Source organism: Lathyrus oleraceus, chromosome 3 (assembly GCF_024323335.1).
Source record: "Lathyrus oleraceus cultivar Zhongwan6 chromosome 3, CAAS_Psat_ZW6_1.0, whole genome shotgun sequence".
Classification (NCBI taxonomy): domain Eukaryota; kingdom Viridiplantae; phylum Streptophyta; class Magnoliopsida; order Fabales; family Fabaceae; genus Lathyrus; species Lathyrus oleraceus.
In genome coordinates, this window is record NC_066581.1 from 353414287 (window position 1) to 353427453 (window position 13167).

General features: G+C 34.6%; 2 protein-coding genes across 2 annotated transcripts; one reads left to right on the top strand and one right to left on the bottom strand.

Moving 5' to 3' along the window:
* Positions 1-2057: 2057 nt before the first annotated feature.
* LOC127131256 (uncharacterized) lies at positions 2058-2603 on the top strand. Its single transcript, XM_051060185.1, has 2 exons — positions 2058-2176; positions 2270-2603. The coding sequence occupies exons 1-2, from the start codon at positions 2058-2060 to the stop codon at positions 2601-2603; spliced, it is 453 nt and encodes a 150-aa protein (XP_050916142.1).
* A 1584-nt stretch (positions 2604-4187) lies between these two features.
* On the bottom strand, positions 4188-12352 carry LOC127127631 (transcription factor MYB3R-3). The gene is made up of 9 exons (XM_051056888.1): positions 12185-12352; positions 11651-11803; positions 11386-11437; positions 11125-11182; positions 9315-9409; positions 9131-9234; positions 8740-8868; positions 6701-7785; positions 4188-4513 (listed from the first exon to the last, which is right to left on the bottom strand). Exons 2-8 carry the CDS (start codon positions 11788-11790, stop codon positions 6711-6713), a joined length of 1653 nt encoding a protein of 550 aa, XP_050912845.1. The 5' UTR covers positions 11791-11803; positions 12185-12352; the 3' UTR covers positions 4188-4513; positions 6701-6710.
* Positions 12353-13167: the final 815 nt, after the last annotated feature.

The following is a 13167-nucleotide window of genomic DNA, read 5'->3' on the forward strand; positions in this document are numbered from 1 at the left end:
ACTCTTTTTCCTTCCCGATTAATGAATGAGGAAACAATCTCATGAAAACATGTTATTCTTCTACTTCAGGAGCTCCGAGTGTTCCGACAAGCTCATAGAACTTGGTTAGGTGAGTGTATGGATCTTCATGGTGAAATCCAGAAAAGGGATTTGCATACAAAATTTGAAGCATTACAGTCATCATCTCTGGGTTTCTTGCATTCTGTGCAGGTATAACAATGTGAGCATTCCTTCTTGGGTTGTTAATACAAGGCCTTCTAACAACTTCTGGTTCAACAATGACTTCTTCAATTATATGAGATGTTGAATAAGTAGAAGTAGAAGTTCCTTCATGTTGATTCCTTTGTCTGGATAACTACTTTTGCCTTCTGTTTCTGATGTTGTTTCTTCAATGCGTTCTTTCGATATCAATATCAAAAATGAGTTAATCTTCCAGTAAACTTCCTCACATAAACAAAATTCTGAAATTCTTACCACACTAGTGAATGAACAAGATGGGTAACAAATATAAAAGTATGCAAATTATAAACGTGTAAAATTACTTAAAATAATAGAAACATTTGCTATGCTTGCAATATATAAACTCCAATCCCGACAACAATGCCATTTTGTTGAAATTTATTTCTATAGGGTAAGTATTATTTGTATCGTCTCCACGGGGATTAATACAATATCACTGTCGTTCAACAGATAATATGATTTTAAGCAAAAAGTTTCAAGATGTTTGGTTACGAAATGTAAATATATAAATGATAGATAAAGTTTCGGAGATATGAGAGATTGTCGGGATTGGATTTCATCCACCGATTGAATAAGTAGTTTACTTATCGGTTATATAAAACCTATATATTCATCAATATCATCATGTATCGCTAACAGAGTTTATGTCTAAACTTCTGATGAGTGTTCAACCTTATTGTTTAATCAACGATTTCTCAGCCTATTAAGCAATAAGGTAGCATTAAGAATTGATACTTACGGTGAATGTTAAACCTAAATCTAAGTCTAGCATTTAGAATCTAACAGATAATTATCTTAGATCAAGATTCGAACCATATTTCTCAATATCAATTCCAATCTATAAAGTTAAACAGTGACAAAAAGATAACATTGATATTAATTCATAAATAAATTGTATATAATACCATGATCAATAAACATACATACTGTTATGGTGAACTACATCCAATCCCATGAATAAATTGATTTAGCTACTCATGGTAGCTTGGTACAAATAGGAAGAATGAAGATGAACATGCATCAAATTTGATTTCCTAATGATTGATGTGTATCCAGCTTCTGATCTTCAAGAATCACCCTTCTTGTTGGTTACTGAGTTTCTTCTTCCAAAAAATGATATATCCCTAATTTTCTCACTTTGAAAGGTATTTATAATGGTCTGAAAAGTGGACTCGTGCTCAGCCCAGACCTGTTGCGCTCAGCCCAGCTAGCATACAAGAAATTTAAACTGCCATAACCTATGTCGAGCCTAGGAAATGGTACTCAGCACCCTTGCACCACCAATCCACACTCAGCACGATACTTTCTGTTTTTCTTTTCCTCCCTTGGAGCTGCACTCAGTGCGGGTACAAGCATGGGAAGCTTTTCTTCAAAGATGATTGGTGAGCATTTCTTCTATCATTTGATGACAAAAACTCTTGTACATGCATGAATACCTACAAATTGAGTTGAATTAGAGTACTTTAAGCAAAACCTATTTACATAACTACCAAAACTATTATTTACAACAAAGTTGGTGTTTTGACACTTGAATCTCATAAAACAAGCTAATAAGTGCCAATTTTCCGTGTACAATTTCACCAATATTTGACACTTATCAGAAAGTCAGGACATCGTATTACTGATTGTAAGAGTAATATGTTGAATTCCTTCAATTGTGGAAAACCAAGTCATTATGGTACTCAGTGCCAGAAACCGAAGAAATCTCAGTCTAAAGGGAAGGTTTTTGCTTTGAGTGGAGAACAGACTACTAGATATGATAACTTAATTTGAGTACATGCTTTATTAATGGTTTTTCTCTGGTTGTTATGATTGACATGGGTGCGGCACATTCGTTCATATCTTTTGATTGTGCTAGAAAGTTGAATCTTGAAGTGTCTTCCATGGTTGAGAGTATGGTCATTGATACCCCAACTAATGGTTTAGTGACTACTTCGTGAGATTTTTTGAATTGCCCTTTGAATATTTATGGTAAGAACTTTGGTATTAATAGTCTACTTAACGTTAAGTCAACTTGATGTTATACTAGGAATGAACTGGTTGGAGTTCAACGTGTGTATATCAATTGTTTCGACAAGTCCATGTTGTTTCTAGAGTTCGAAGAAGGTAATGATCTGAAGTTTATGTCTGGTAATCAAGTGAAGGAATCCTTGAAGAATGATGCTTGGGTGTTTATGATGTTTGCCTCTTTGAAGGCTGAAAGCAAAGCTGTGATTGGTGATCTACCAGTGGTACATGATTTTACAGATTTGTTTCCAGATGACGTTAGTGATTTTCCTCCAAAGCGTGAGGTTAAGTTCGCCATAGACTTAGTACCTGGTACTAGTCTTGTGTCGATGACACCATACATAATGTCTGTATAGATTCAAGTGAGCTGAAGAAACAGATAGATGATATGCTTGAGAAAAAGTTTGTTCGACCGAGTGTTTCATCGTAGGGGGACGTCGATGTTAGTGGTTAAGAAGAAAGATTGTAGCATGAGGTTGTGAGTTGTGAGTACGCATACCTTTTGAAGATATGATGATTCGGTGAAGTCTTCAAACGTGAGAAAGATGAATAATGGAAATCTTATTTTCGAATGCAGTTTCTTTCTTTTCAATTCTTTGATATTTTTGTTGTCTCTTCGTCAAACGTAGTGAAATTGAAGAGAGTTAGGGTTTGTGTTTGGAAGTAAAAATGGAAAAAACCGAAGCTTGCAATGTTTCAGTTTCTAATGTATACAATGTTTCATCATCTTTTGTTTTTTAATTCTAAATTGATGTTTAATGAAAGAAATATTCCATGTCAACCACACTAATACCAACTAGAGTGTCACATTTGTTCAAGTTAACAGTTTTTTACAAAATTTAACAAAAAGGGTCAATGTGACTAACGAAATGTGATTTGAATGACTTAAAATGAACGTTTGTTAAATAAGGGACAAAAATGAAATATAAAATTAAGTTAAATGACCAAAAGATGCATTAGACTTTGATAGTACATGTGAGGATAATGTCAAAGTGGTTATAGATTATGTGCGGAGGGTTTAGTAAATAGAGATGATTTAAAAGTTGAGTAACTAGCAATGTTTGTGGAATCTATATATCCTGCCAAAAATCAAAACTTTCCGCAATAGGAAAATGTTTGGAACAAAGGTGTAGATTATCCTTTAACTTGTTTTTGTTGTGATCAAGATACTGAGAACTCTTGCATGATATGATGCTCTCAGCCGGGGGCTTTTATGTTGTTTTTTTTGTTGTTGCAAGTTTTAAGTTATTTTAATGATAATTAGATGTCCAAATTTTCTATGATAATATGTAGTATTTGAAAAATGAGAAGTCTAAAGCTTTGAGAAGACAAATATCATTGGGAACCTCTCCTTTGTTTCTTTTAAATTTAAGGTAGATGGTGCAACATTTCAAGAAGAAACTTACTCGGATATTAGAATGTGTAGTGAGATGATTGTTGCCATGGTTAGAACATATTAATGTCACATAAATCTTCAAGCAATAAAGTGTGACGCTTGTGATTTAAATAAACGCTACAATGAATCATGCCAATAGATCCTACAAATGTCATTTTTGAAATAGAGTGTAAATAAGTGATTAATGATCTTTATAATGTACCTTATAATATGTTAAAATATGATGGTATTATTGACGATTATAAAAATATTCTTTAAAAAAAAAAGCTTCAAAGTTCTTTTTATTACACGATAAGCTAATAATAATGTTCATGCTTTGACAAGAGTGTCTATATCTAATGTACTACTTCACAATTTTATGATAAACCTGATCCTAATTTGTTGCAACTGACCCATGTGCCCAAAATCATTCTCCTCTAAATAGTAGTACATCATTATGCTATTGGAGAAATTGAGGAACTTCCCTCAACCATGATAAGCAATGCCTTTAGCTCTGATTGTCACACAGTATTTTAAGTGTAAAGCTGCACTAGACTAACACTCATCTGTTTAAGGCTGTAAATTATTCAGTAAGAAATCTTAACAATTATCAAAATTTAAGAAGATTTATTTTTCCTAACATGTAACTGTACAAAAATAATTAATATATCTATAAACAAGTAAATGGAATTTATCAATCCTTATTCTACACATAGTAGACACCTACTGTTGTTGAATTATGTTGATATGTGATGGAAACAAATGCGCCAACACTCAAGTCATTTTGACTCTGCAATCTGAATTAACTTGGTAAAAAGTGGTAAACTTTGTCTATCAATTTAGAGATGAAATAATCAGCCAGCTTCAAGGGCAAGTCCGGCCATGATCCCCCTGCATCAATTTAGAACAGTTATTAGGATTCATAACAGCTTAAGCCATAAATTGATCAGACACAAAAATGCAAGAAATATAACAAGCATTAGCAGATAGCACAAGAATGCAGCCATTTGTAATAATAGGACCATGCATTCTATGGGATTGAGACAAGTTTCTTGTTGATCACAAGTTTTAACTCTTTTATTTTTCTTTTCAAAAAGCAAGACAGAGTAGAGTTGTAGTTTTTTTATCACTTTTTTTCTTTCTTATCTGCTGTTACATGACAATCTCCATCTTGTCATCGAGAAGTACCGTCACCCCATAACATTCTTCTTCTTGTTCCTAGCATTCATTATCATCATAGCCACCACCTAAAACCTTTTTTTCGTCATCACCATCTTTCGCCCTCCTTTGTTATCAAACACATTCCACCATTGTCAATTCGACATCACCATCTAGCACTTCCTCATCCTCCCCATAACATAACACCCTTCACCACCACTAAAGCCGACAACCTGCACTTTTGTTGTAATTGCTTTTCCCGTTCACCACCCAACACTTTCCACCATTGCCACTCAACGCTGTCCACCATTGCCACTCAACGCTGTCCACCATCGTTCTCATTGCGCTTGCCCCAATACAACAACATCCATGTCCACTACTCAATATCCACCACTGCCACCTTACACCCTCCACTATAGTTGTATTCAGCACCATTGTTATTGCCAAACACCCTCCACTACCACCACCATCCACTGCTGTAGCTACTCAGAAATCAGAATCCTCCGTCATCAACACTAGGCACTAACGCTCTCCACATCGTCGCCCCTCCTCAGCACTGATGCTTCCACTGCAAGATTACACCACCATAGTGACTGCTACAACCAAACCCTCCACCACTGCTACCAGCCACTGTAGTTATTGCCGCCACTGATGAGGTTCCCTAACACTCTCCACTGGTGGCACCCACTGTTGTCAGCACCCAAAATCATCTATGACTGATATCGTCACTCAACACACCACTAAGGTCGTTAGACCCCTTTCACCGTTCGACTCTTTTCAGTAATGAGTCAGTCAACACTTTCCATGTCCAATAATGGATGAGCTCTGACAAAGTAGGTCACAATGGTTAGGATTGTCTGGATAACTTCCACAGTAGCTATGGCCTATCGGAGATGTCACGACAATTATGGCCAGAAGCATTCATGACCTAAGAACCAAGGTTTAGAAGCCAACATGAGCTCGTTGGCTTGCTTGAGGGAAACCTTCTAAGCACTCAATTTGTTAAGTACTCGCAATAAGGTTTAGGATGAAAGCTATAAAAATCAAACTTCAAATTCCTAGCTTTGTTTTAGTTTCTTCTTAAGTTTAAAGCCATATGGGCGCAAATAAAATAGACTAGTGCTCAAGAAAATAATTGCAAGTTTCACAAAAAAACACATACTCAAAATGCTCAAAACAACAAAGTTGAATAGTACCACGGTAATATAGGTAATTCAAAATGCTCAAAAGAAAGTTGAATAGAGTTGTGAATAGAGTTTTATTCAAAATGCAAGTTAAACGCTTTCCCAAACACAACTTGAGCCAATCCAATCAAACTTTTGAATAGAGTTTTATTCACTGCCTGCCTCAACAAACTTCAGTATCTAGAAGGCTCATTGCCCAAGAAGCTAAAGCAGTTAGTTAGACTCTGCCAGCCTGGCTGGCACCAGAAAGTAAGGCTTTGCCAGCCTGGCACCAGAAAGTTAGGCTCTGCCAGCCTGGCACCAGAAAGTTAGGCTCTGCCAGCCTGGCACCAGAAAGTTAGGCTCTGTTCATGTGTACCCTGGCACTGACAGTTATAAACTGTCTTAGAGTTAGTTTAGGGAGTTGTATGTCAACTCCAATGTGAATGTAGGAACTGATATGAATAATTGCTTTACAATTCTCTCTATTTTCTATCATTCATATTACAATTAAGCATTGTGTATCACATGAAAGACAGTACTGTAATAGAACTGTGACTCTCCGACAAAAGAAGTAATGCAATACAAAAGATATTGCTTTGTCTATTGCCACGGACATCATCGATCATTTTGACATAGAAATGATATTTTTTAAGTAACCAGAATGAGATAATCATATCAAATGACAATATGATACCACGTAGCTTAAGCAGAAAAACAATGACACATTTAAAGAGGAATATTAGCAAAAACTTACGATGTGTGCACTATGTCACTACCAATTTTCTTTCATGCAGACAATCATCATTCTTCTCTTTATCAAACGCAAACTCAAGTTGCTTCTCCACAGATTTGACAATTGCTGTTCGTTTGGTTCTTAATCGGTACGGTGGAGATGCATTGAATGCCTTATTATCAAGAATAACACTCTTATTGTCACGGCTTGCGGGACTCTTGGACAACACCCGAGCTTCAGAACCAGAATTGTTTTTTGTTCTATCTGGTTCATTAGAAGCATGTGAATCAATATTGACTTTTAACACTTTACTAGGAGAAGTGAGTAGTTGGACTCCAGTTCTTCTCCGCCTATATATGGAAGGAGTATTTGGATAAGTATCGGCAGCCTTTCTCAATATTGATTCAGGGGTCTCCGTACATAATTCACTAACACTCGCACGAGGTGGAGTGATGAAACCCATGGGTGGCAACTTAGAACTGTAATCATTCTGCATGCAGAGGATACTTAAATGAAGAGAATCTAAAGGAACTGAACCAGCTAAAACTGGTGGTTCGTAACACAAAGAACCAAAATTCTGATTTTCTTGAGTGGATGTCCTGATTAACTTGCTACTGCTATTGCCCATTTTACCATTGCTTAAACAATGCCGAGTTATTAAGTTTCCATTGAGTGCGGAATTCTCATTATTTGGCCCATAAGTTGTTCCAAAATTAGCTCTTGAGATATGTTCAGAGTTTCCACAGCTAAGGTCAACATTGGATGGTCCAGGCTTGCATTCTACACAGTCAGAATCAGCAGATTCATTTCCTGGGACACTTGAAGAATCACCAACTTCTCTAGCTGTTCCTGAGGACTCAAACTGATTCTTGCCACTGTCATCATGCTTACTAATGGCTGTAGTTTCAGAGGATGTTTCGACCGCTACACTTAATTCTACATTAGATGAAACAGGTATTATTTTAGTAGTAGAGCGTCTAAGTGTTTCTTTGGCAGCAAATAATGAATTGTTTTTTGGAATTGGTGGAAGTTTTCCTGTGGCTAAGTAAAAGTCCAACTTCTTCTTCAAAGAACTATTCCAATGGTTCTTTATTGCATTATCAGTCCTGCAGCAGAAAATTCGCAAAGACGAATGTTAACAACATTAGTCATAAATGTAAATAAAATGGCATGCCATTTCACATCACAAAATATATCTTAAAACTTGTTCGCAGAGGTTGTATTGTATTCCCATCCTGTTGTCCAATATATTTTTATGCAAATGTAACTTCTAATACCCATGTAGTATTTTTTTTTTTTATCTTCATTTCACGGGGATTCAACTAACAAAATGGAATTTTTGTTGAACTATACACTATGGTACTTGCATAAAATGTGTTTGAACAACATAGAGCAGATAGGCCTGCTCCTGAATAAGGAAGGTGCACAAATCATTAGAACTGTGTTGTGTTTGAATTTGTAAAAACAAGGACCTCAAGGAATAAATCTCAACGCAAACTAGTAAAGGGAACTACGGATTTCAAGATTTTAAAATAGATACCAAAACGGTTTTTGTATATGCAAACTGCTTGTTGCTAAGTACAGTCCTTCACTGTAGAATTTTCTTTTTCTCAATGTTTGTGGGACTGAGACTGGAGCTGGAGGTATGTTAAGTGAAAAAACATTGAAGACAAAAAGAGCGTCAAAGAGAGATATTTTCCCTCTACTAGGCAGCTTTGCTTCTTTTGTTTCTGCTGTTCTCTTTCTTGTTGTGTTTTAGTTGTGTTAACAACGATTCCTATTACCGTCTCAGTAATTTTTTCTAGTTATCTAAATATTTCTCCATTTATAATAAAAAATGTACGTATAAATTATTAAGAGAGAGTAAGACAACTAAATCCAAATCCCACCACCACTACCAAAGTAACAGAAGAAAATGAAATCATGTGGAAAATGTATGTTGGACACTAATCAAAAATGATATACTTCACAAATATCCTGGTAATTGAAAGATCTCATTCTATGATTTTAGCTATGACCTTAATTTCCTTCATAACTAAATAACTAATGAGAAAGCATACCTTCCAGGAAGGACCTTAGCTATTTCAGCCCATTTGTTCCCATGTATATGATGAGCATTCATCAAGGCTAGTTCCTCTTCCAAAGTCCAAGCATCCTTCTTTATTCCAGGATTAAGATGATTGTGCCACCTGAAAACATTATAAAAGGAAAAACCAGTATGATTTGAATTGTAAATACTCATTTAAAAGCAAGTTATACTAATTGACTCATCAATTTAAATTTGTAACACTGAGATTTTTTTGAAGATCTTCAAAAGTTGATGGTGATGTGCAAGAAACAGATCTATAATTTATATTTAATGATGCAGAAAATAGCATCTTTTACCAGTAAAAAGAATATTTAAAAAAGATGCACAGATAATAAATATGACTCAAACTTTGGTTAACCTACCTCTCTCGACACTGTTTCCCTATTCGACCAGGCAAAGACTTGGCAATCAAGGACCATTTTGTAGGCCCATATTTTGACACCAGTTCAACTATTTTATCATCCTCCTGTAAGCCAAGCAAGACAAGTTAGGGTTTGAACAAAACTTTAGGAAAATTTGGAAAGAAGAAGAGACCAAGGTTTTAACCTCCTGTGTCCACGGTCCTTTAACAAGATCTGGATTAAGAACCTTTTGCCATCTGTGCAGACATTGAACTTCTGATCTATCAGGAAAAAACTCGGCTGCAATCCACATTTATAACCAGTGTTAAAAAATGAGCATGCTTTTGTCAAAGAACTTGGTATTGAGGCACACGGACAAATTACTATGTTCAAACACATGATGATTCTTCATCACAGAACAAATTAAAACAAGTATTATAACTAACGTAAATAAATGATTGAAGTTCTAATTTTAGTGGCTTCCATTCTAAATTTTCTGTCTCCTAAAGAAATAAAACTAACAAAACGTATTCTTCTAGCCTATATCTTTTGAATTATATATCTGTCTTTTCCTGATATATCATCTCTGGCTCCACCCTAGTATGAAGAAAACCATAAATAATAATGAAATAATTCTTATATAACAGCATAACAATTTCATAACAATAATTTTCAGGTTCCTTGAAGATTAAAATGTTGCTGAGTTTTCTATTTTAAAACAGATGATGAATGGATCTATTCAGCACATTGAAAGCACGGTCAAAGTACTTTTCGATCACAAATAACAAATGAAGCACTCCAACATTTAACCCACCCCAGTTGAAACCTGTGGCATACATCTCTTTCTATTGTTCCTATGACAGGCCGAAGTTGGGTAATTTGCTGTGTGTTATAATCTCATTGACCTCTAAGCAAGAATTAGTATGTCTCTTGCTAAACTGTAGTCCATATTTTGTGTCTTTTATTTAAATTTAAATTGTGTGCTTACAGATCTTGTATATGCGTTTCGAGTTTACCATTTATTTCTTCTTTCAACTTTCCAAATATGTTAATAGTATATTTTGAAAAGCATATTCTCCAATGTCCGGTATTATCTTGGATCTCATAATCTCATTACACAAATTAAATTAGTGATTCATTTTTCACTCCTAGACTCTTCACTACCTTTATTGTCCATTTCAACTTATCCATCCTTTCTAATGCTTCACACACCTTAAATTCTTGAATTCACCGCCATGAATTTGTACCATTTGGCATAAAACTTGATTTTCCGAGTGTGTCTTGCTACCTTCCTTATCCTTGTAGTCAGCTTGTTCCACATATTTATAGCACTTCTTCCTATTTTTTCCTTTTATATAGTCCACACCGTTGTTAAACATTTCTTTTTTCATCGTCCATTTCCATCATTTGATCCTTGAAACCCCGTCTTGATCATTGCTATCTACTATTATCTTGACCCAAAAATCCAAAATGAAGACCTTGTTGTGGGTAAGCAACCTTTTCCCCAGAATAACTATACAATCCATCATAAAGAACTTTGCAAAACAAAGCTTATTGTGCTCTTGATTTATTATAGTTAGTTGAATTAGTTTAGCTATCTCCAATCTTTATAATTCAGTTCAAATATACATTTCAATTGTAAGTTGTTAAGGCAAAACTTCTTAAGTATGTTGATCCTCGTTGTATACTAACTAGCTTCTGTTGTAACAACATTTAAAAAATGCTTTTTTTACATGATTTAAAAATACTTTAAAAGCATTGATATAGTAAATATTGTGAGTATACTCTGTTTGCGTTCAGATTCGGATATAGATACACATATAACCTTTCCAACATTACATCTGATTCAAGTTTATCCTTAATTCAATCCTTTACATCCTTGTGACACGTGTTTATTTAATTCATAAATTCGTAATTTGTAAATCGCATACAAAGATCATCATCACATAATTATTGAACCAAATGTGTCCATGGAAAAAACAGTGTAGTAATAATAAGTTAAGTCAAGTAGTTACCTATTTTCTTCCAATGCTTTCCATTAAAAGCTGCAACAGCATTCCTTAATGTCTCATCCTACAGTACATTGAAGAACACAATAAGAACAATTAATATTAACTTATATACAAGCAGAGGTAAATGGTAAATGTCAGGGACATACGTAACGACATATCAAATGAACTGAATTTCCAATTCAATCAGCTTTGCTAACAATGTAGACCATATCTAACCAAAAAAATGGAGGGAGAAGAAAAGAAAACAGGTGTTCTCAGACTAACCTCCTCTGCTGTCCAACCACCCTTGGCACGCCTTATAGGACCGGTTGTCCTCCTGCACAAACATATCATATGGTGTAAATCAACTCTCGAATGCCACAGAAAAGACTCGTAAAAGGCGAACAAGCTACTATTGCAAATGCGAAATTAAGCCAATAGCAGATTGGCATAATAAAGCACACTTCCTCAAAGTACAACATCATGATCATAATCCGTGATTAGTATTGCAACGACAAAAAAGAAGAGTAAAGAACTTAACGAACGTTACCGATGCGAGGGCGACGGCGGGCTACATATCCCAGGAGACTTATGAACCACACTGCCACTACCTTCAGACACAGAGGAGCAAGAAGCAACAGTTGATTGCTTATTCTCCAAACAATACTCCTCTGATTTCACCTCAGCCATATCCTTCACAAACCTTCACCAAAACCCAAAATCCTCATTAACAAATCGCTACACATATCCATATAAAAAAAAATCCAACCTAACCATCAAAAACCCTAAAAACCACGCTGAAATTACAAAATCTCCTAACTTTCCCAATAAAACACAAACATAAACTAAAACCAGATCTCAGAACACACAATCAAATCAAAACCTCCATCCAAACCAAAACAAAAACCAAAAAAAAAACGTTTTTCACCCAAACCAAATCAAACCCCTTTGTTCAAACGATAAAAAAAACGCAGAAAACAATCAAATCAATACGAAAAACCCTGAATTTAAAGAGTGAAAATTACATCCACATCAACAAAAAAAAAACAGCATAAATCGTGAAATTCTCGGAACAGTGAAGTACCTATGCTTTCACAGAAGTGGCGGGAATTGAAGTGAAGCTCATAGAAGAGAGAAAGAGAGAGATTGTTCTTCTCTCGTTAAGCTAAGGTTTCGAAAAATCCTCGAACGTTGAATCAATGAAAAATTGAAATTCAATTCTAAATAAAAAATATAAAAAATCGAAACAAAATTTTATTTATATTTTTTATATATTTCCGAAAGCGTATAACGGATTAGCATTAAGCACCGACGTCGCCGTTACTTACCGTTACGGTTGTGTGGTGTGTTTTTTGTTCCGTTAGTTAACGGCGGAAACGAACGTTAAGGGAATAAAAGTTTGAAACTCAAACGGCACTCAAGGCGTGACGGCGATAAATGTCGAACGAGTTTTTAAGGATTTGGTTATATTATATCGATGAATCGTGGCCGTTGGATTAAGAGATGTGAGTTTTTCAGGGTTTAAAATGTCAGGTCTAAGAAGGAAACGTTTTAACTAATTTGGTGGGTTAAAAAGATTTATTAATTGATTAATAAATATATTATGGTTTTTTTTGGTTTAAATGTGTTGGGGTTGTTATAACAAGTAAAAACATTTTTTTTCCGTACAAGTTAGAAAAGTAACCTCTCTAGAGGAAGAAAAGAAATTCTCTAAAATCAGCATATTTATTAATAATAATTAAAAACAACATATGTTTTTACTAATTCAAAGTTTCTTTTCGGAAACTCAAAGTATAATATTCCAATTTTAATAAACTTTTTCATTACAAAAATCCAATTTTAAAGTATGTTAAATTATAGAGTTTTTTTAAATATATTTTCAGATACCTTGTTTTATATCTATATATTCTTTTTTTTAATATATTCTCATATACCTTGTTTTTATATTTATATATTCATTTTTTAATATATTTTCAGATATCTTGTTTTATATCCATATAAGGATATAAAATATTACATAGGATGCATGCACATTGACATCGCATATTTTTCTTTTTTATAAATATT

Excerpts from the sequence above, each read along its gene's own strand:
- LOC127131256 (XM_051060185.1), top strand. The coding sequence starts at position 2,058 with ATGGGTGCGGCACATTCGTTCATATCTTTTGATTGTGCTAGAAAGTTG. Across the intron at positions 2,177-2,269 it reads AATGGTTTAGTGACTACTTC|GAATGAACTGGTTGGAGTTC; the intron begins GTGAGATTTTTT and ends ATGTTATACTAG.
- LOC127127631 (XM_051056888.1), bottom strand. The coding sequence starts at position 11,790 with ATGGCTGAGGTGAAATCAGAGGAGTATTGTTTGGAGAATAAGCAATCA. Across the intron at positions 9,410-11,124 it reads AAAGCATTGGAAGAAAATAG|CCGAGTTTTTTCCTGATAGA; the intron begins GTAACTACTTGA and ends TGTGGATTGCAG. Across the intron at positions 9,235-9,314 it reads AAGGACCGTGGACACAGGAG|GAGGATGATAAAATAGTTGA; the intron begins GTTAAAACCTTG and ends CTTGGCTTACAG.